General features: G+C 46.5%; 1 protein-coding gene across 2 annotated transcripts in view; it reads left to right on the forward strand.

Annotated features, from left to right (window-relative positions):
* The first annotated feature begins 5,224 nt into the window (after positions 1-5,224).
* The window catches only part of LOC112106278 (zinc finger homeobox protein 3), a 175,334-nt gene continuing 167,720 nt past the window's right edge, over positions 5,225-12,838 (forward strand). Inside the window, exons 1-2 of one of the 2 annotated variants that reach the window (XM_024199438.2) lie at positions 7,344-7,473; positions 7,585-8,809. In XM_024199438.2, coding sequence (XP_024055206.2) covers positions 7,426-7,473; positions 7,585-8,809 — 1,273 coding nt within the window. In that variant the 5' untranslated portion in view covers positions 7,344-7,425. Of the gene's footprint in view, positions 8,810-12,838 lie in introns of both variants that reach the window. The other variant, XM_029914168.1, reaches the window with a different exon arrangement.

Genomic DNA, 12,838 nt, shown 5'->3' on the forward strand with positions numbered 1-12,838 from the left:
AGCAGGGCTTCTGTTAGGCGAGCTCTTTCCTCTCCAGAACACTGTCCTGGGTAGTCTGCAGCTGGGCAGGGCTGCACCTCAAGGTGTCTGCCAAGGTCATGGCCAGCAGTGGCAAGCGTCTGCCTGTCTCTCTCCCGATGTTGCTCCCCCTTTTTGGGGTGCCATGTGTGGGTCGTTAGCAGAGGGAACAGTTTCTCACTGTCTCTCCTTTTGTTTTCCTCCTTTCTCATCGCTTCCAGTCTTGGTTTACTGCCAAACAGCCTCTTGTGAAAGGGCCGCCTAATTAACCCTGTGCTAATTAACAATTTAAAATTACACAGCACGGCTGTTCATATTTAATTCTCGGGAAGCTTGGGCAACAGCAGGAACCCTCTCCTCTCCCGCTCTCCACTCGCTGCCTTTCATGACTGCAACAGCCTCCGCTCTTTATGGGGGTAAGGAAGTAGGCGGCTGTAGACCAGAGCCTGCTCCCAGAGGTCAGCTGTTTGCTGAAGCACAGTGAAGGAAGCTGGCTTCAGACCCGCTGCTCGCACTGGAAATATTGGAACAGGGATCCTTTGGCGGGAGGAGAAGTGAATGCTGTAGAAGATCACCCAGGGAGAAGCTGGGATTGACTTCACTCATGTTCTGGACAGGCAAGTGGCTGCAAAAGGAACTCTTGTGATTAGTGGAGGCCCTTGGTGAAAGTATTAGGAATATTTTTAGTGTAATTTATTGCTTCACACACCTGAATGTGGTTTAATCCTGGTAAGAAGACATGGCTGTTCCTGTGGCTGAAGATACTGGCCCATAATTTCTCATCATCTAATCATCAGATATGCCCAGGCAGTGTTCTGGGAGGCCTTGAGATGCAGAGATTTAAAAGGGAAAATGTAGGGACTGGGGAAGGATTAGACCAGTGGATCCCAAACTGGGGTTTGCGAAATGTTACAGGGGGTTCTTGGGGGGGGGTGGGATCCCTAGTGGCGGACAGAGCTGTCCCTAGGGTCCCCAGGCAGAATGGGGCCAGCATCCCGGAGCCTCTGGACTTCCAAGAGCTAAGCAGATCAAAGCAAGTATCTCTATCACACTGAGGAGACTTAAACTTCAAGACTCCATATAAGAAATGGAAAGGGAGGTGGATATTTTTTGCTGTTTTTTAAAATTAAATAGGCAGCTAGTGTTGTTTTTAAAATTATTATGAAGAACAAGTTTAAGCTTTGTTGTAACGTGCATTGTTTGCCTGGACTGCTCAAGACCTGAATGCTTGTGTAGGAGGAACTCTTTGAGTTGGCTTCTTAAATACCTTCCTGCTGTTTCACATCTGATACTCCTTGATGAAACATAGGAGCCTTGTCTTACAACAGGCTTATTCAAAGTGATACAAGCTACGAAAGTGAGATCTTGGAAGAGTGTTGCCGTTTTCATAATGTAATAATACTGTAATGATAAATTATAAATAATGTGTAATAAGAATGTCATAAAAACAAATTTTATATTTCCAAGATCACTGCTTTTATAATTTATACTCAGGTAAAGAGAAAATCCCTGGAAATATTTATTTTTAAGAGGGGGTTTGTGAGATTTGACACTTTAGTGAAAGGAGTTCACAGGTGGTTAAAGTTTGGGAACTACTGGATTAGACTAAAGGGTTATGGCTGACAGAGCTGAGAGTGACAAACACCTGAAGGATAGTTGTGGGGTTTGTGTAACAAAGGTGGGAGAAGAGGCTAGAGGAGGGATTGAACAAGAGGTGTTTCCTTCAGCTCACTATGCAATGTGTGGAAGCACAGGTGGTCTCTGGGTTCTCACACTGTTCTCTTTCTCTAACTGAAGATCATTGATTTTATGGGAACCCATGTTTACAGACAGAGTGCTGATCGACTTGACGAGCTGACTTCTACCTCCTTAAGTAAGACCGACCTTTCCTTATTGACTGGCTGATAAACAGCAAAGAAGAGGAGAGAGAGAATTGTAAGAGGATGAGGAAATGTACAAAAGATGCTTGTGCAGGAGGGCTCAGGCAATCCTCCATCATCTTGTTGCCCCTGTTCCTGGTCAGTCGGGATGGGAGATGTTAGGTCTGGGTTTGGAAGAAGACCCAAGGCACTACTACTGAACTAGTGTGACGATCTCCCCCTTAGAATCTAGTTTGCTTTAAACATGCAAATCATGGAAAGAGCTGAAATCTGCCCTTTGTATATGAATGGGAATGATCAGCTGTCTGTACCTCTTCTTTTTTGGCCCCATCCCAGGAAAGTAGGTCTGTTCTTGGGGCTGAAACGAATGGGCAAGAAAGCTGCCAGTCACAGAGCAGAGAGGACAGAAACCTGTCCAGGGGCCAATGGAAATAGTACATTCAGGGCATTCTGGCTCAGGAGTTTCTCACTAGCAGCCTTCTGAGATTCAGAAAATCAAAGACAAAAGCAAGGAGATGCTTAAAGCAGCATCTCCTGAGCCAGTTAACTGGCTGAGTGGGGGAGGGTTGTTAGAGCAACACAGAGGCAGAAAAGCCCACCAATTAATTGGTAAATGCTTGCAGGTTTCTCTGGCCTGGCCTGGCTTGGAGAGGAGATTGGTTTGCCTGTCAATAAACAAGTCCCCAGTGCAGCATCAAAGCCGCAGTCCTTTATCAATCGCGGCCTCCTCTTCCCGCATGTTTCTGTAACTTACCAAGCATTTACGACATTGATTTTACAATCAGGCTGTTAACCCTCCCACCCCATTGGCCCTGCTAACCTTTTTGGCCCAAACTGTCAATCAGGCATTTTCCAGCCAATCAAATGCATTCCCAGAAATAGTCTAGAATTTTGAGTGGCCCTATTTCTTGGCTTTAAATATTTCTTGAGAAGCCAATTGCATTTTCTTATTTTAGTTCTGTCCCTATTACTTTGACTTTTGTTTAACAAAGTAATACTGTGTTAATGGGAATGAACACTTGTTTGTATGCGTGTTGAGGGTTACAAACAGAATGAATCTTTTACAGACTTACTTTTCCCAAGAAGTTGATTCCCAAGAGCATATTGATAATGGCTTTCCAGGTACCTTTGTAGCAGGTGGGAGACTTTAGGATGGTTTAGAGTCTCGCTTTTTTCCACCAGCCAGAGAGCGTTGGGGAGCGTAAGTGATCAAACTGCTAGCCAGAGGCAGAGAAAAAGATGGAACTCCCAAACAGGGTCCGGGAACAGCACCGTGAGAAGAGTCCCAGCAGGTTGGGATGTGAGAGAATTGGCTTCTCATTTGGAGAGGCGTATCAGCGCTCTTGCCAGTTTACTACTTGCAAATTTAGTCCTGGACATAGCGTCACAGAAACTGTAAATTTTACCTGTGGGATTGGTGTGAATGGGGTAGACTGGAGAGATTGAGGGGATAACTCAGAAGAAAGTAGAGTGCATGCATGTGTGTACATGTAATGAGAGAGGAGGAAGTGGTAATGTATTGAAGGAAGAAGAGAACTATATAGGGAGAGGGAAATACAATAACATGGGGAGAGAGAGAGAAGGGAAAGAAGAAATAGCATAGATGGCAAATCAGGAAAATATCCACCATGATCCATTATAGGAAAGAAAAATAAATATGGGTGAAGAGTGAAGCCAGGAAGAAAGAGCAGGTATAACAAATTTGCCAAGTGATACGTTACTCAAGTAACTTTGTTATAGTCAAGTAATTTATTCAAGAACCACTTTTTGTGGCATTCAGCTAGCTCTGTAGCTGGTCAGACGCTTCTTGGAAAACATTCAACTCAGTGAAGTTTGTCAAATTGCACATGTAGCTTATATTTTTCCTCCGATGTCACCAACCCCCATAAGTAACATTTAAAAATTTATTAAATGGAAACTTCATTTGTTATATATTTGATGGTGTTACAATTAAACCTAGTACATGCTCAACAGGGCCCAATTACTGAAAGGGGTGGTTTGTTTGTTGTTTACAGTATTCCTTTAAATTTCCGGGCATACAGCTTTGGAAGAATATAGCAGCGCAGGTGTCTTTAACCATAGCTACTAGGTTCAATCCTTGGGTCAGGTAAATTTACAAACTCTGATCTTGATAGTTAGCAGTTAAAGCATTTTTACATTTTCAAAGCATATAATTAAAACATTACGGATTAGTTGTATTGAAAGAGACCCAGAGTTGGTGGTGGGCAGCTAATTCTATTGGCGTTTGTAAAGTAACAGGGCTGCAGAAAAGGCAAGTGCAGACTTACACCGGAGTTGCCCATAGCTGGGTTTGCCATGTTGAGGTTAGACTTCTGTCAGTTTCGGAAAGGACAGTTGAAATGAACTTGAGGGAAAAGTTGGGACCAGCCACCACTTTCACTTCTGCTGGCTCTTTTTAACCGATTTTCAGTTCATGTCACAGTTCAGTTCAAGCTGAGAGGAATACATTTTGTAAAGAAGTATAAAACAGAAATCCAAAGGTATTGCATCTGCCCTGTCATTCATCAAATAAGTGTATGTGTGGTGGGTTTTTTTAAAAATCAATCCATTTGTCTGGGAAAAAGATGTTCTGTACCATCTTTCAGTTCCGTCTATTGCTCTTTGTCCCATCATTTACTGTTTGCATGGCCTAGAGGTCATTTAGTCTTTCCGTTCTTCTTTTTCTTATAATGCAAGAACAAGGGGATGTCCAATGGAATTGGAAGGTAATATGTTTAAAGCAATAAAGGGAAATAATGGTTTTAAATAATGCACGATTAACCTGTAGAACTCATTGTCACAGAATATCACTGAGATCAAGGCCTTAATAGGATTCAAAAAGGATTAGACACTTACAGCTGATGAGGATGTCTAGTTATATTAGTAGAAAAAAATGGGAGAGGTGTAAACTCTCATGCTTCAGGGCATAGCCAACCATTAATAGATATGGGTTGGAAAGAAACTTCACCCATGAGCAGGTTGTGCACTATGGAGTTTCTTGCCACCTCTGAAGCCTCTGATACTGGCTCCTGACTAAAATGGGCCCTGGATTTGATCTGGTTTGGCAATTTCTACATTCTTAAATAATTTCATATCCACTCTTTATATAATATATGGAGATAAACCCATCTCATAGAACTGGAAAGGACCTTGAAAGGTCATAGAGTCCAGCCCCCTGCCTTCACTAGCAGGACCAAGTACTGATTTTTGCCCCAGATCCCTAAGTGGCCCCCTCAAGGATTGAACTCACAACTCTGGGTTTAGCAGGCCAATGCTCAAACCACTGAGCTATCCTTGCCCCCCACTCTGCTATGTGCTTGGCTGAATTTAACTGCTTAGATATCCAAGTAGTTAAATCTCTCTGATTACAGTGTCCTGTGAGTTTGAGGACCTTGGGAGTTGGTCCAGGTCTTGGTGGTCCATGGCAAAGATGGATGTGTGAAGGGTACAGCAATGTTCTCTCTATTACCAGGACTTTTAACAGAAGAATGTGTCTTGAAATGGCAGGATCCAGGTTCAGGAGTCACTTGCTCTGTATGTGTGTGCTAGGAAAGTGTATTCATTCCCGTGGTAGTAAGGAGAGTGGGAGGGCCTCTGTAGCACATTCTCCATAGAGGTTTAATGTTGCAGCTGTTACTTACATTATTTCATTGTAGCTTCTTAATTCTGTTTCCACTCAAAGGCTTTTCTAGTTTAAAATCGGCTTAAACTGCATCATTTTTAAAAAGATCCTAAGCTTCTTAGGGATACAGTGCAGTTACTAGTCTTTGGCGGGGTCACTGCACCCCGGCCACGGCCAGTGCCTCAGTCCAACTCTTACTTTTTCTACCTCCATCACTGAGTAGCAAAAGAGGGGCAAGGCCACCGTTTCTTCCTCCAGTGAGGAACTGGTTTTAGTGCTCTTTCAGCCTCCAACATGATTGTTCTCCCTGGCTTCAGTTCCTTTGCATTATCCTCATTACCTTGGGTTAGGTCTTGCATTTCAGAAGCTTATTAGTGGGGCGCTATCTCCCCTCCAGGGCTTTGGATGCTCTAGGATGAAATGGACTGTGTGCATTATAGTGACTGCTGTGTGGAAACGCGGTGTGTGCCTTCTCTAACTTATTCGCCTTTCTCTTTCTTTCTGTCTCCCCCCTCTCTCTTTGCTTTTAGGTCCAAGCCGTAGTGGGTGCAATGAAAGCTCCATGCAGGCCTTACCATGGAAGGCTGTGACTCGCCTGTCATCTCTGGGAAGGACAATGGGTGTGGGATCCCTCAGCACCAGCAATGGACTGAACTCAACAGCACCCACCTCCCTGACAAACCCAGTAGCATGGAGCAGTCCACAACCGAAAACCACGGGGCCCTAGACAGCCTGAGGGTCCCCTTTAATGAGCGCATTCCAGACAGCACCAACTCAGCTGGCCCCAACACTGAGTCCACTAGCAAAGAGGTCAGCTGCAACGAATGCTTGGCCTCCTTCGCCAGTTTACAGACCTATATGGAGCACCATTGCCCCAGTGCCCGCCCACCTCTTCCACTGAGGGAGGAAAGTGGGAGCGATACCAGTGAGGAGGGAGACGAGGAGAGTGACGTGGAGAACCTTGCTGGAGAAATAGTCTACCAGCCAGATGGCTCCGCGTATATTGTTGAAAGCGTCAACCAGTTGATCCAAAGTGGGGGAGCCTGTGGCAGTGGCAGTGGGGCTCTCCCTTCGTTCGTTATGAACTCTCTACCCAACGCTGGGGGCAAACAAGGAGAACCCTCCTCTGCTGCACCCGTGTACCCACAGATCATTAATACTTTCCACATAGCCTCATCCTTCGGGAAATGGTTTGAGGGCTCAGACCAGTCCTTCCCGAATACCTCAGCCCTGACGGGCATCAGCCCCGTCTTGCACAGCTTCCGCGTTTTTGATGTGCGACACAAAAGCAACAAGGATTACCTGAACAGCGACGGTTCTGCCAAAAGCTCCTGTGTATCCAAAGATGTTCCCAACAATGTGGACCTGTCCAAATTTGATGGCTTTGTGCTCTATGGGAAGAGGAAGCCCATACTGATGTGTTTCTTGTGCAAGCTCTCCTTTGGGTATGTCCGCTCATTTGTGACCCATGCAGTGCATGACCATCGAATGACTCTGAGTGAGGAGGAGCGGAAAATTCTTAGCAATAAGAACATCTCCGCTATCATCCAAGGGATAGGCAAAGACAAGGAACCCCTTGTAAGTTTTCTGGAACCAAAAAACAAAAACTTTCAACACCCTTTAGTTTCCGCAGCTAACCTCATAGGCCCTGGACACAGCTTTTACGGTAAATTCAGTGGCATTCGAATGGAAGGGGAAGAGGCTCTCCAGACTGGCACTGTCAGTGGAGCAGAGCAGCCACCATCAGGCATCTTGGCGCCTGGTGCCCTCTTGAACCTTGGTGGGCTGACCAGCTCGGCTCTGAAAACCCCAATTACCTCAGTCCCCCTGGGCCCGCTGGCTTCCAGTCCTACCAAATCCTCAGAGGGAAAAGACCCTGGGGCAGCAGATAGTGAGAAGCAAGAAATGGGTGACCAGGATAGCCTCTCGGAAAAGGCAGAGCCAGCTGAGGAGGTGGAGGACGAAGAAGAGGAGGATGTGGAGGAGGAGGAGGAAGAGGAGGAGGAGGAGGAGGAGGAAGACGACGATGATGATGAGGGTTGCAAAGGACTGTTTCCAAGCGAGTTGGAGGATGAATTGGAAGATAGGCCCCATGAAGAGTCTGGGGCTGTGGCAGGTAGCAGCAGCAAAAAGGACCCTGCTCTCTCAAACCAAAGCATTTCTAACTCTCCCTTAATGCCTAACGTGCTCCAGACCCTGTCAAGGAGCACAGCTTCTTCTAGTTCTAATTCTGCTTCTTCCTTTGTCTTTGATGGTGCAAACAGGAGGAGTCGTTTAAGCTTTAACAATGAGGGCGGTGGAGCCAGCATGGCAGAGGGCAGCAGGAGGTTGGACTTCATCGATGAAAGTGCCAATAAAGACAATGCCACAGCACCAGAACCAAATGAGAGTGCAGAGGGTGAGGATGGGAGCTACATCTCCCATCACCAGCATGCTGGTCCCCTCTGTGAGCTTGGGGGTGGGGAGTGCCCCTCGGGGAGTGGCGTGGAGTGCCCAAAGTGTGACACCATCCTGGGCTCCTCACGATCACTAGGCGGCCACATGACCATGATGCATTCTCGCAACTCGTGTAAGACACTCAAGTGTCCCAAGTGCAATTGGCACTACAAATACCAGCAGACACTTGAGGCACACATGAAGGAGAAGCACCCCGAGCCAGGTGGTTCATGTGTGTACTGCAAGAGTGGGCAGCCACACCCCCGGTTGGCACGGGGCGAGAGCTACACTTGTGGTTACAAGCCTTTTCGCTGTGAGGTCTGTAACTACTCCACTACTACCAAAGGCAACCTCAGTATTCATATGCAGTCCGACAAGCATCTCAACAACATGCAAAACCTGCAGAATGGAGGGGGAGAGCAAGTCTTCAGTCACACTGCTGGGGCAGCGGCAGCTGCTGCGGCAGCGGCAGCAGCTGCGGCAGCAAACATTGGTAGCACCTGTGGGGCCCCCTCACCCACCAAACCAAAAACCAAACCCACCTGGCGGTGTGAGGTGTGTGACTACGAAACCAATGTAGCTAGGAACCTTCGCATTCACATGACCAGTGAGAAGCATATGCACAATATGATGCTGCTTCAGCAGAATATGACCCAAATCCAACACAACCGGCATTTGGGCCTTGGCAGCCTGCCCTCCCCAGCTGAGGCTGAGCTGTACCAGTACTACCTGGCACAAAACATGAATCTACCCAACCTGAAGATGGACAGCACTTCATCCGATGCCCAGTTCATGATGGGTGGATACCAACTCGATCCCACCAATCCTATGGCAACTATGGCTCCATCTCTAGGTGAGGTTGAAGTGTTTTCCTGTTTTTGCTGCTGTCATGTCTGTGTGGGGGGAGAGGGATTTTCTTTTTGCCATTAGGCCCTGTGGGTGGATGAGGTGCTGTCCATCCCAATCTGTTTTCTCCAATCCTATTTTGAAATATCTATAGCCTTCCATGCAATATATACATAGTTTGGTGAACCACGAAAGGGATAGAGACCCTTCTCCATTCTCACCCTAACTTTTTCTTATCTTCAGAAAATCTTGGCACCCTCTTGTGTTCCTATGTATTTCTTGTGAACTTCAGGAAACTCTGTGGATGAATTGAATAGGGAAACAGTGAAGCCACTGAGAGAGGATGCAATGGGTGAACATCGCTGATTGGATTGTTAAGGGTTCTCCAGTACCCGCAGCAAAGGCACCTTATACTCCCTCCTTAGTTTGGAGAGGGTGAAGCATACTATTGAAGGGGGGGTTAATGAGAAAGGGGCAGGTCTGATGCTTGGATGTTGCATTGTATTAGAAAGGGTAGATGTTGGTTATGGGGATCTGGATCTGGAGAAGTGAAATATATTGACAATTGGTAGGTCAGATATATGTGATTGACAGTCGTGATAGATGCTTGTAGAGTGAGTGATATTTGCTTGGTGAAGGGGGCGAGTAGAGACGGTTGCAATGGATGCTGGTTTGAGATCTGAACTCAAAGCTTGAGCACCGAGAGTTGTTAGGATAGGAAGGGTTGGACAAAGGTGGCTGGTGTAGGGAAGGGAGGTGATCTGTTTATTTTGAAGAGGGTTTGTCATCCACACAGCATGTTCTCTGAACAGGCATATTAACGGTACTTTATTACCTGAAAACAAGACTTTATTATACATATATGCATGCATGTTGGCATCATAGTTGTCAGTAAAGGCACAGTCCTTGCCCCAAGGAATTTACTATCTAAGAATAAAGTTAGAATTTGGAATGATGGGCTAAATCTCTTCTTGAAAGTCTGATACGCTGCTATAGTCAGTTAAAGGACACAACTGTATCTTCACCTACAGGAACCCTTGCTATAATGCACACAGTATGCATCCATCCATGTGTATTTGAGCTTCCTATTGCCAATCCAATATGAAACAGTGAAGCATAATAGAACTCTACCAGATCAGCTCTGGCAAGGGTCTGTAGCATTTACCAGCTGAAATGACCCTTTCTCTGCACCCAAGTTCACTAGAACCACAATTATTTGACACTGCTTTCAGAAGTTACATATACAAGGAGAGCACCTACATTCCTCTGACCTGACCTCCTTTTTACTGAACTCCGTCATTTGTAATCTTCTTCATCCATTGAGATTGGACAGGCTAGCTTGGTCTAAGACCGTTACTCCTAAGGCACTAAGTTTTGGGTTCCCAAGACGCCAGCATCTTTTCCCTATACCCCTGTAGCAATGTAGCTTATTGCCGCACAGAGGGGCTTGATGATCTTAAATTTTCAAAACATCTGTTTGTTTGAGAGAGGAGAGAGAACACAGAACATCAAAAAGGAAAAGAAAAGGAAAACTGAGGAATGGAAGGCACTACAAACAAAAGTAATTACAATTTTCTTCCACGTATCTGTTGTCCCAGCTTGTGTCTTTGCGGAAGGTGGCAATGGTTTTGTCTTCGCTGTGACTTTTTTTAATCGTTCCGGGTTGCCAGTAGAAACTATATAGAAACATTTATAATGTAGCTTGTTGACATTTATTAACATTATGGGGAGTCAACATGTTGAGGGTTTCCTGAGACATACCCCCGTCAAAGTCCCCAGCCCTGCCTACCTTAAGCTCTAGGGAAGTGTTTCTGAGAGGAAGTGGGAGTAACCTAGCTGGTGTCGTACTCTTGAGTGACTCCAGCTGAATACGAGCATCTTGAATGAGTCTAAGCTCGTTCGGGAAGTGATTTGTGACTTGTGCACTTTATGGCATTAGGAATCATGGCTACAAATCTTGAGCTAGGAGTTGCGGGGCAGAGTCCCTGCCCTTGCCAATAAGCACTGGACAATTCTAGCTGTTAGGATAAATCTTTTGCTTTGGGTCTATTAGAGTGGCTTTGTTCTTCATGGATGCCTTTTAAGCCCCTTCCTCCTCACTTCCTTAGTCATCTGTCCCTTCTTTTTTATTTGCTGCTTATAAACATATTCATAGTCATTGTTTTGGCAGGTAGGAGGTGCTTTGCCCCTTTTTTTCCATTGAATCCCAGACCTGCCTGTGGCTTCTAGGTTTGAGTAGAACATTAGCTATTCTGGGGACTCCATTTCCATTCAGAATTCCTCATTGTGGAATGTGGTTGGGATGGACTAGCTCAGAAGAGAGAGGCTAGGTTGCATGTCAGGAAAACTGGCCTGACTGGGGATGGCGGAGGTAGGCTGTGGAAAAGTTTCCCAGGGGAAGTGGAGGAAGCCTAGTTGTTTGGGACACTAAAAATGAGTGGCTTGTGCACTAGCAAGTGCCCTTGGGTGCACAATACTGCCCTGGCAGGAGAGGGAGTAGATGATCAGACAGTACAGTGGTGGGGATGAAAAACGTACCTAGATAGAGGAAAGGCCTCTAATCCATGTGTGCCCTGGCACGTCGAAAGGAGTGCATGTGCCAGCAAGCTGGACTTTTCCCTCATTAGCCTTGTCTCCTCTCTGTGAGCGCTGTGTGTGCTCATGGGCATGGGACGCCTGCTCCAGTTGCCTGTGCCTTGCAAGCAGACGGAACTAAAGGCTTCATGGCTCTTCCCTGACTAGAGACGTAACTATCATTATGGCCATGGATCTCCGCAGGGAAGAGAGGCAGCACACGCAGTGCATTGAAAACTAACCTCCACCATCCAGGAGCACTTGTCTTAGAAAAGGTTTGTGCAGATTTCTGGATTCTGCACAGGTTGCACGCCTGCTCAGCAAATTGAGACCGATCCCGATGCTGGCTGTTCCTCAGCAAATGACTGATAGCATAGAAAGGAAAACAAGTAAAATCTCCCTTTTTTGATTAGCTTTAGACTTGAAGGCTAATCAGACTTAAAAATAACCCCTTAAACTGAGCTGGCACGTAGTCAGGCTTAATTGTTGAAGAGGGGGAAAAAGCAAACTGAAGTGTGGGGGGAGGAAAGATGAGCAGAGCTCCCCCATGGAGGCTGGTGGTTGGGCTATTTGCTTCGGCATGAGATCCCAGGTAATGGAGAGGAGTCTTCCTTCCTTGCACATCCTCACGCCTTTCTGACGATCTAAAGAAGAGCTCGCTGTATCCATTTACTATAAGTGAATGGAGGTCAGCTCTTGGTTTAGCTGGTCAGTGATAATTTGAAGAGCGGGGATATGACAGAGCGAGAGAGAGAGAGCATGCGTCCTGCTGACTTTTTCTCTGACACACATACGCATACTTGTCCTTCCCCAGTTATTAGCCGTCATCCTTTCCTTGGCCATAAGCTCTCCCCCCGGCCAGGACTTTCCGTGAGCGTATCTACCATTCTGAATGTTTGTTTCAGACAAGTGCTGAGGCTTCCTGCTAAGAGCATGGTACTTTTAGGGAGCTGCAGCTGTCGGCTCTTGCTAGTTGCAGAAATGAATTACTTTTGGTGCTGCTGCAGCATAACTTCCTAATCACACTGCTTGTGCTGCTGTGCATCATGGCCAGAGAGCCTCTTATTCAGCAGGGGCTGGGTTTAGATGTCCCATGGGTGACCTTTCTTGTCTCTTCCCTGTGTCCTTGCCTGCCTGAAGAGAACTGTCCGATTCCTGAGAGGTGACCACATAGGTGATAGAGCCCGCAAGTGGGAGAGTTTCAGACAGTTTTTCACAGAGCAGCACAGTGGAGACTTTCCCCTCCTAAAATCTGTTGGGACTCGCATTTATTTTCTCTCTGGCTGGCAAGGACCTGCTGTGCTCCTGGCCCAAGGGCCAGCAGGTACTGGGCTGGGCAACAAGGGACTGTTGTGCTCCGGGCCCAATGGCTGTAGACCCAGGCAGCTGGCACTTTTGTGCCTGGCCCAGGATACCAGCAGTGCAGAGGCCTGGGCAAGGGGTGAGAAGTCCTGTTGTGTTT

Source organism: Terrapene carolina, unplaced genomic scaffold, assembly GCF_002925995.2.
Source record: "Terrapene carolina triunguis isolate 2854851 unplaced genomic scaffold, T_m_triunguis-2.0 Scaffold32862, whole genome shotgun sequence".
Taxonomy (NCBI): Eukaryota; Metazoa; Chordata; order Testudines; family Emydidae; genus Terrapene; species Terrapene triunguis.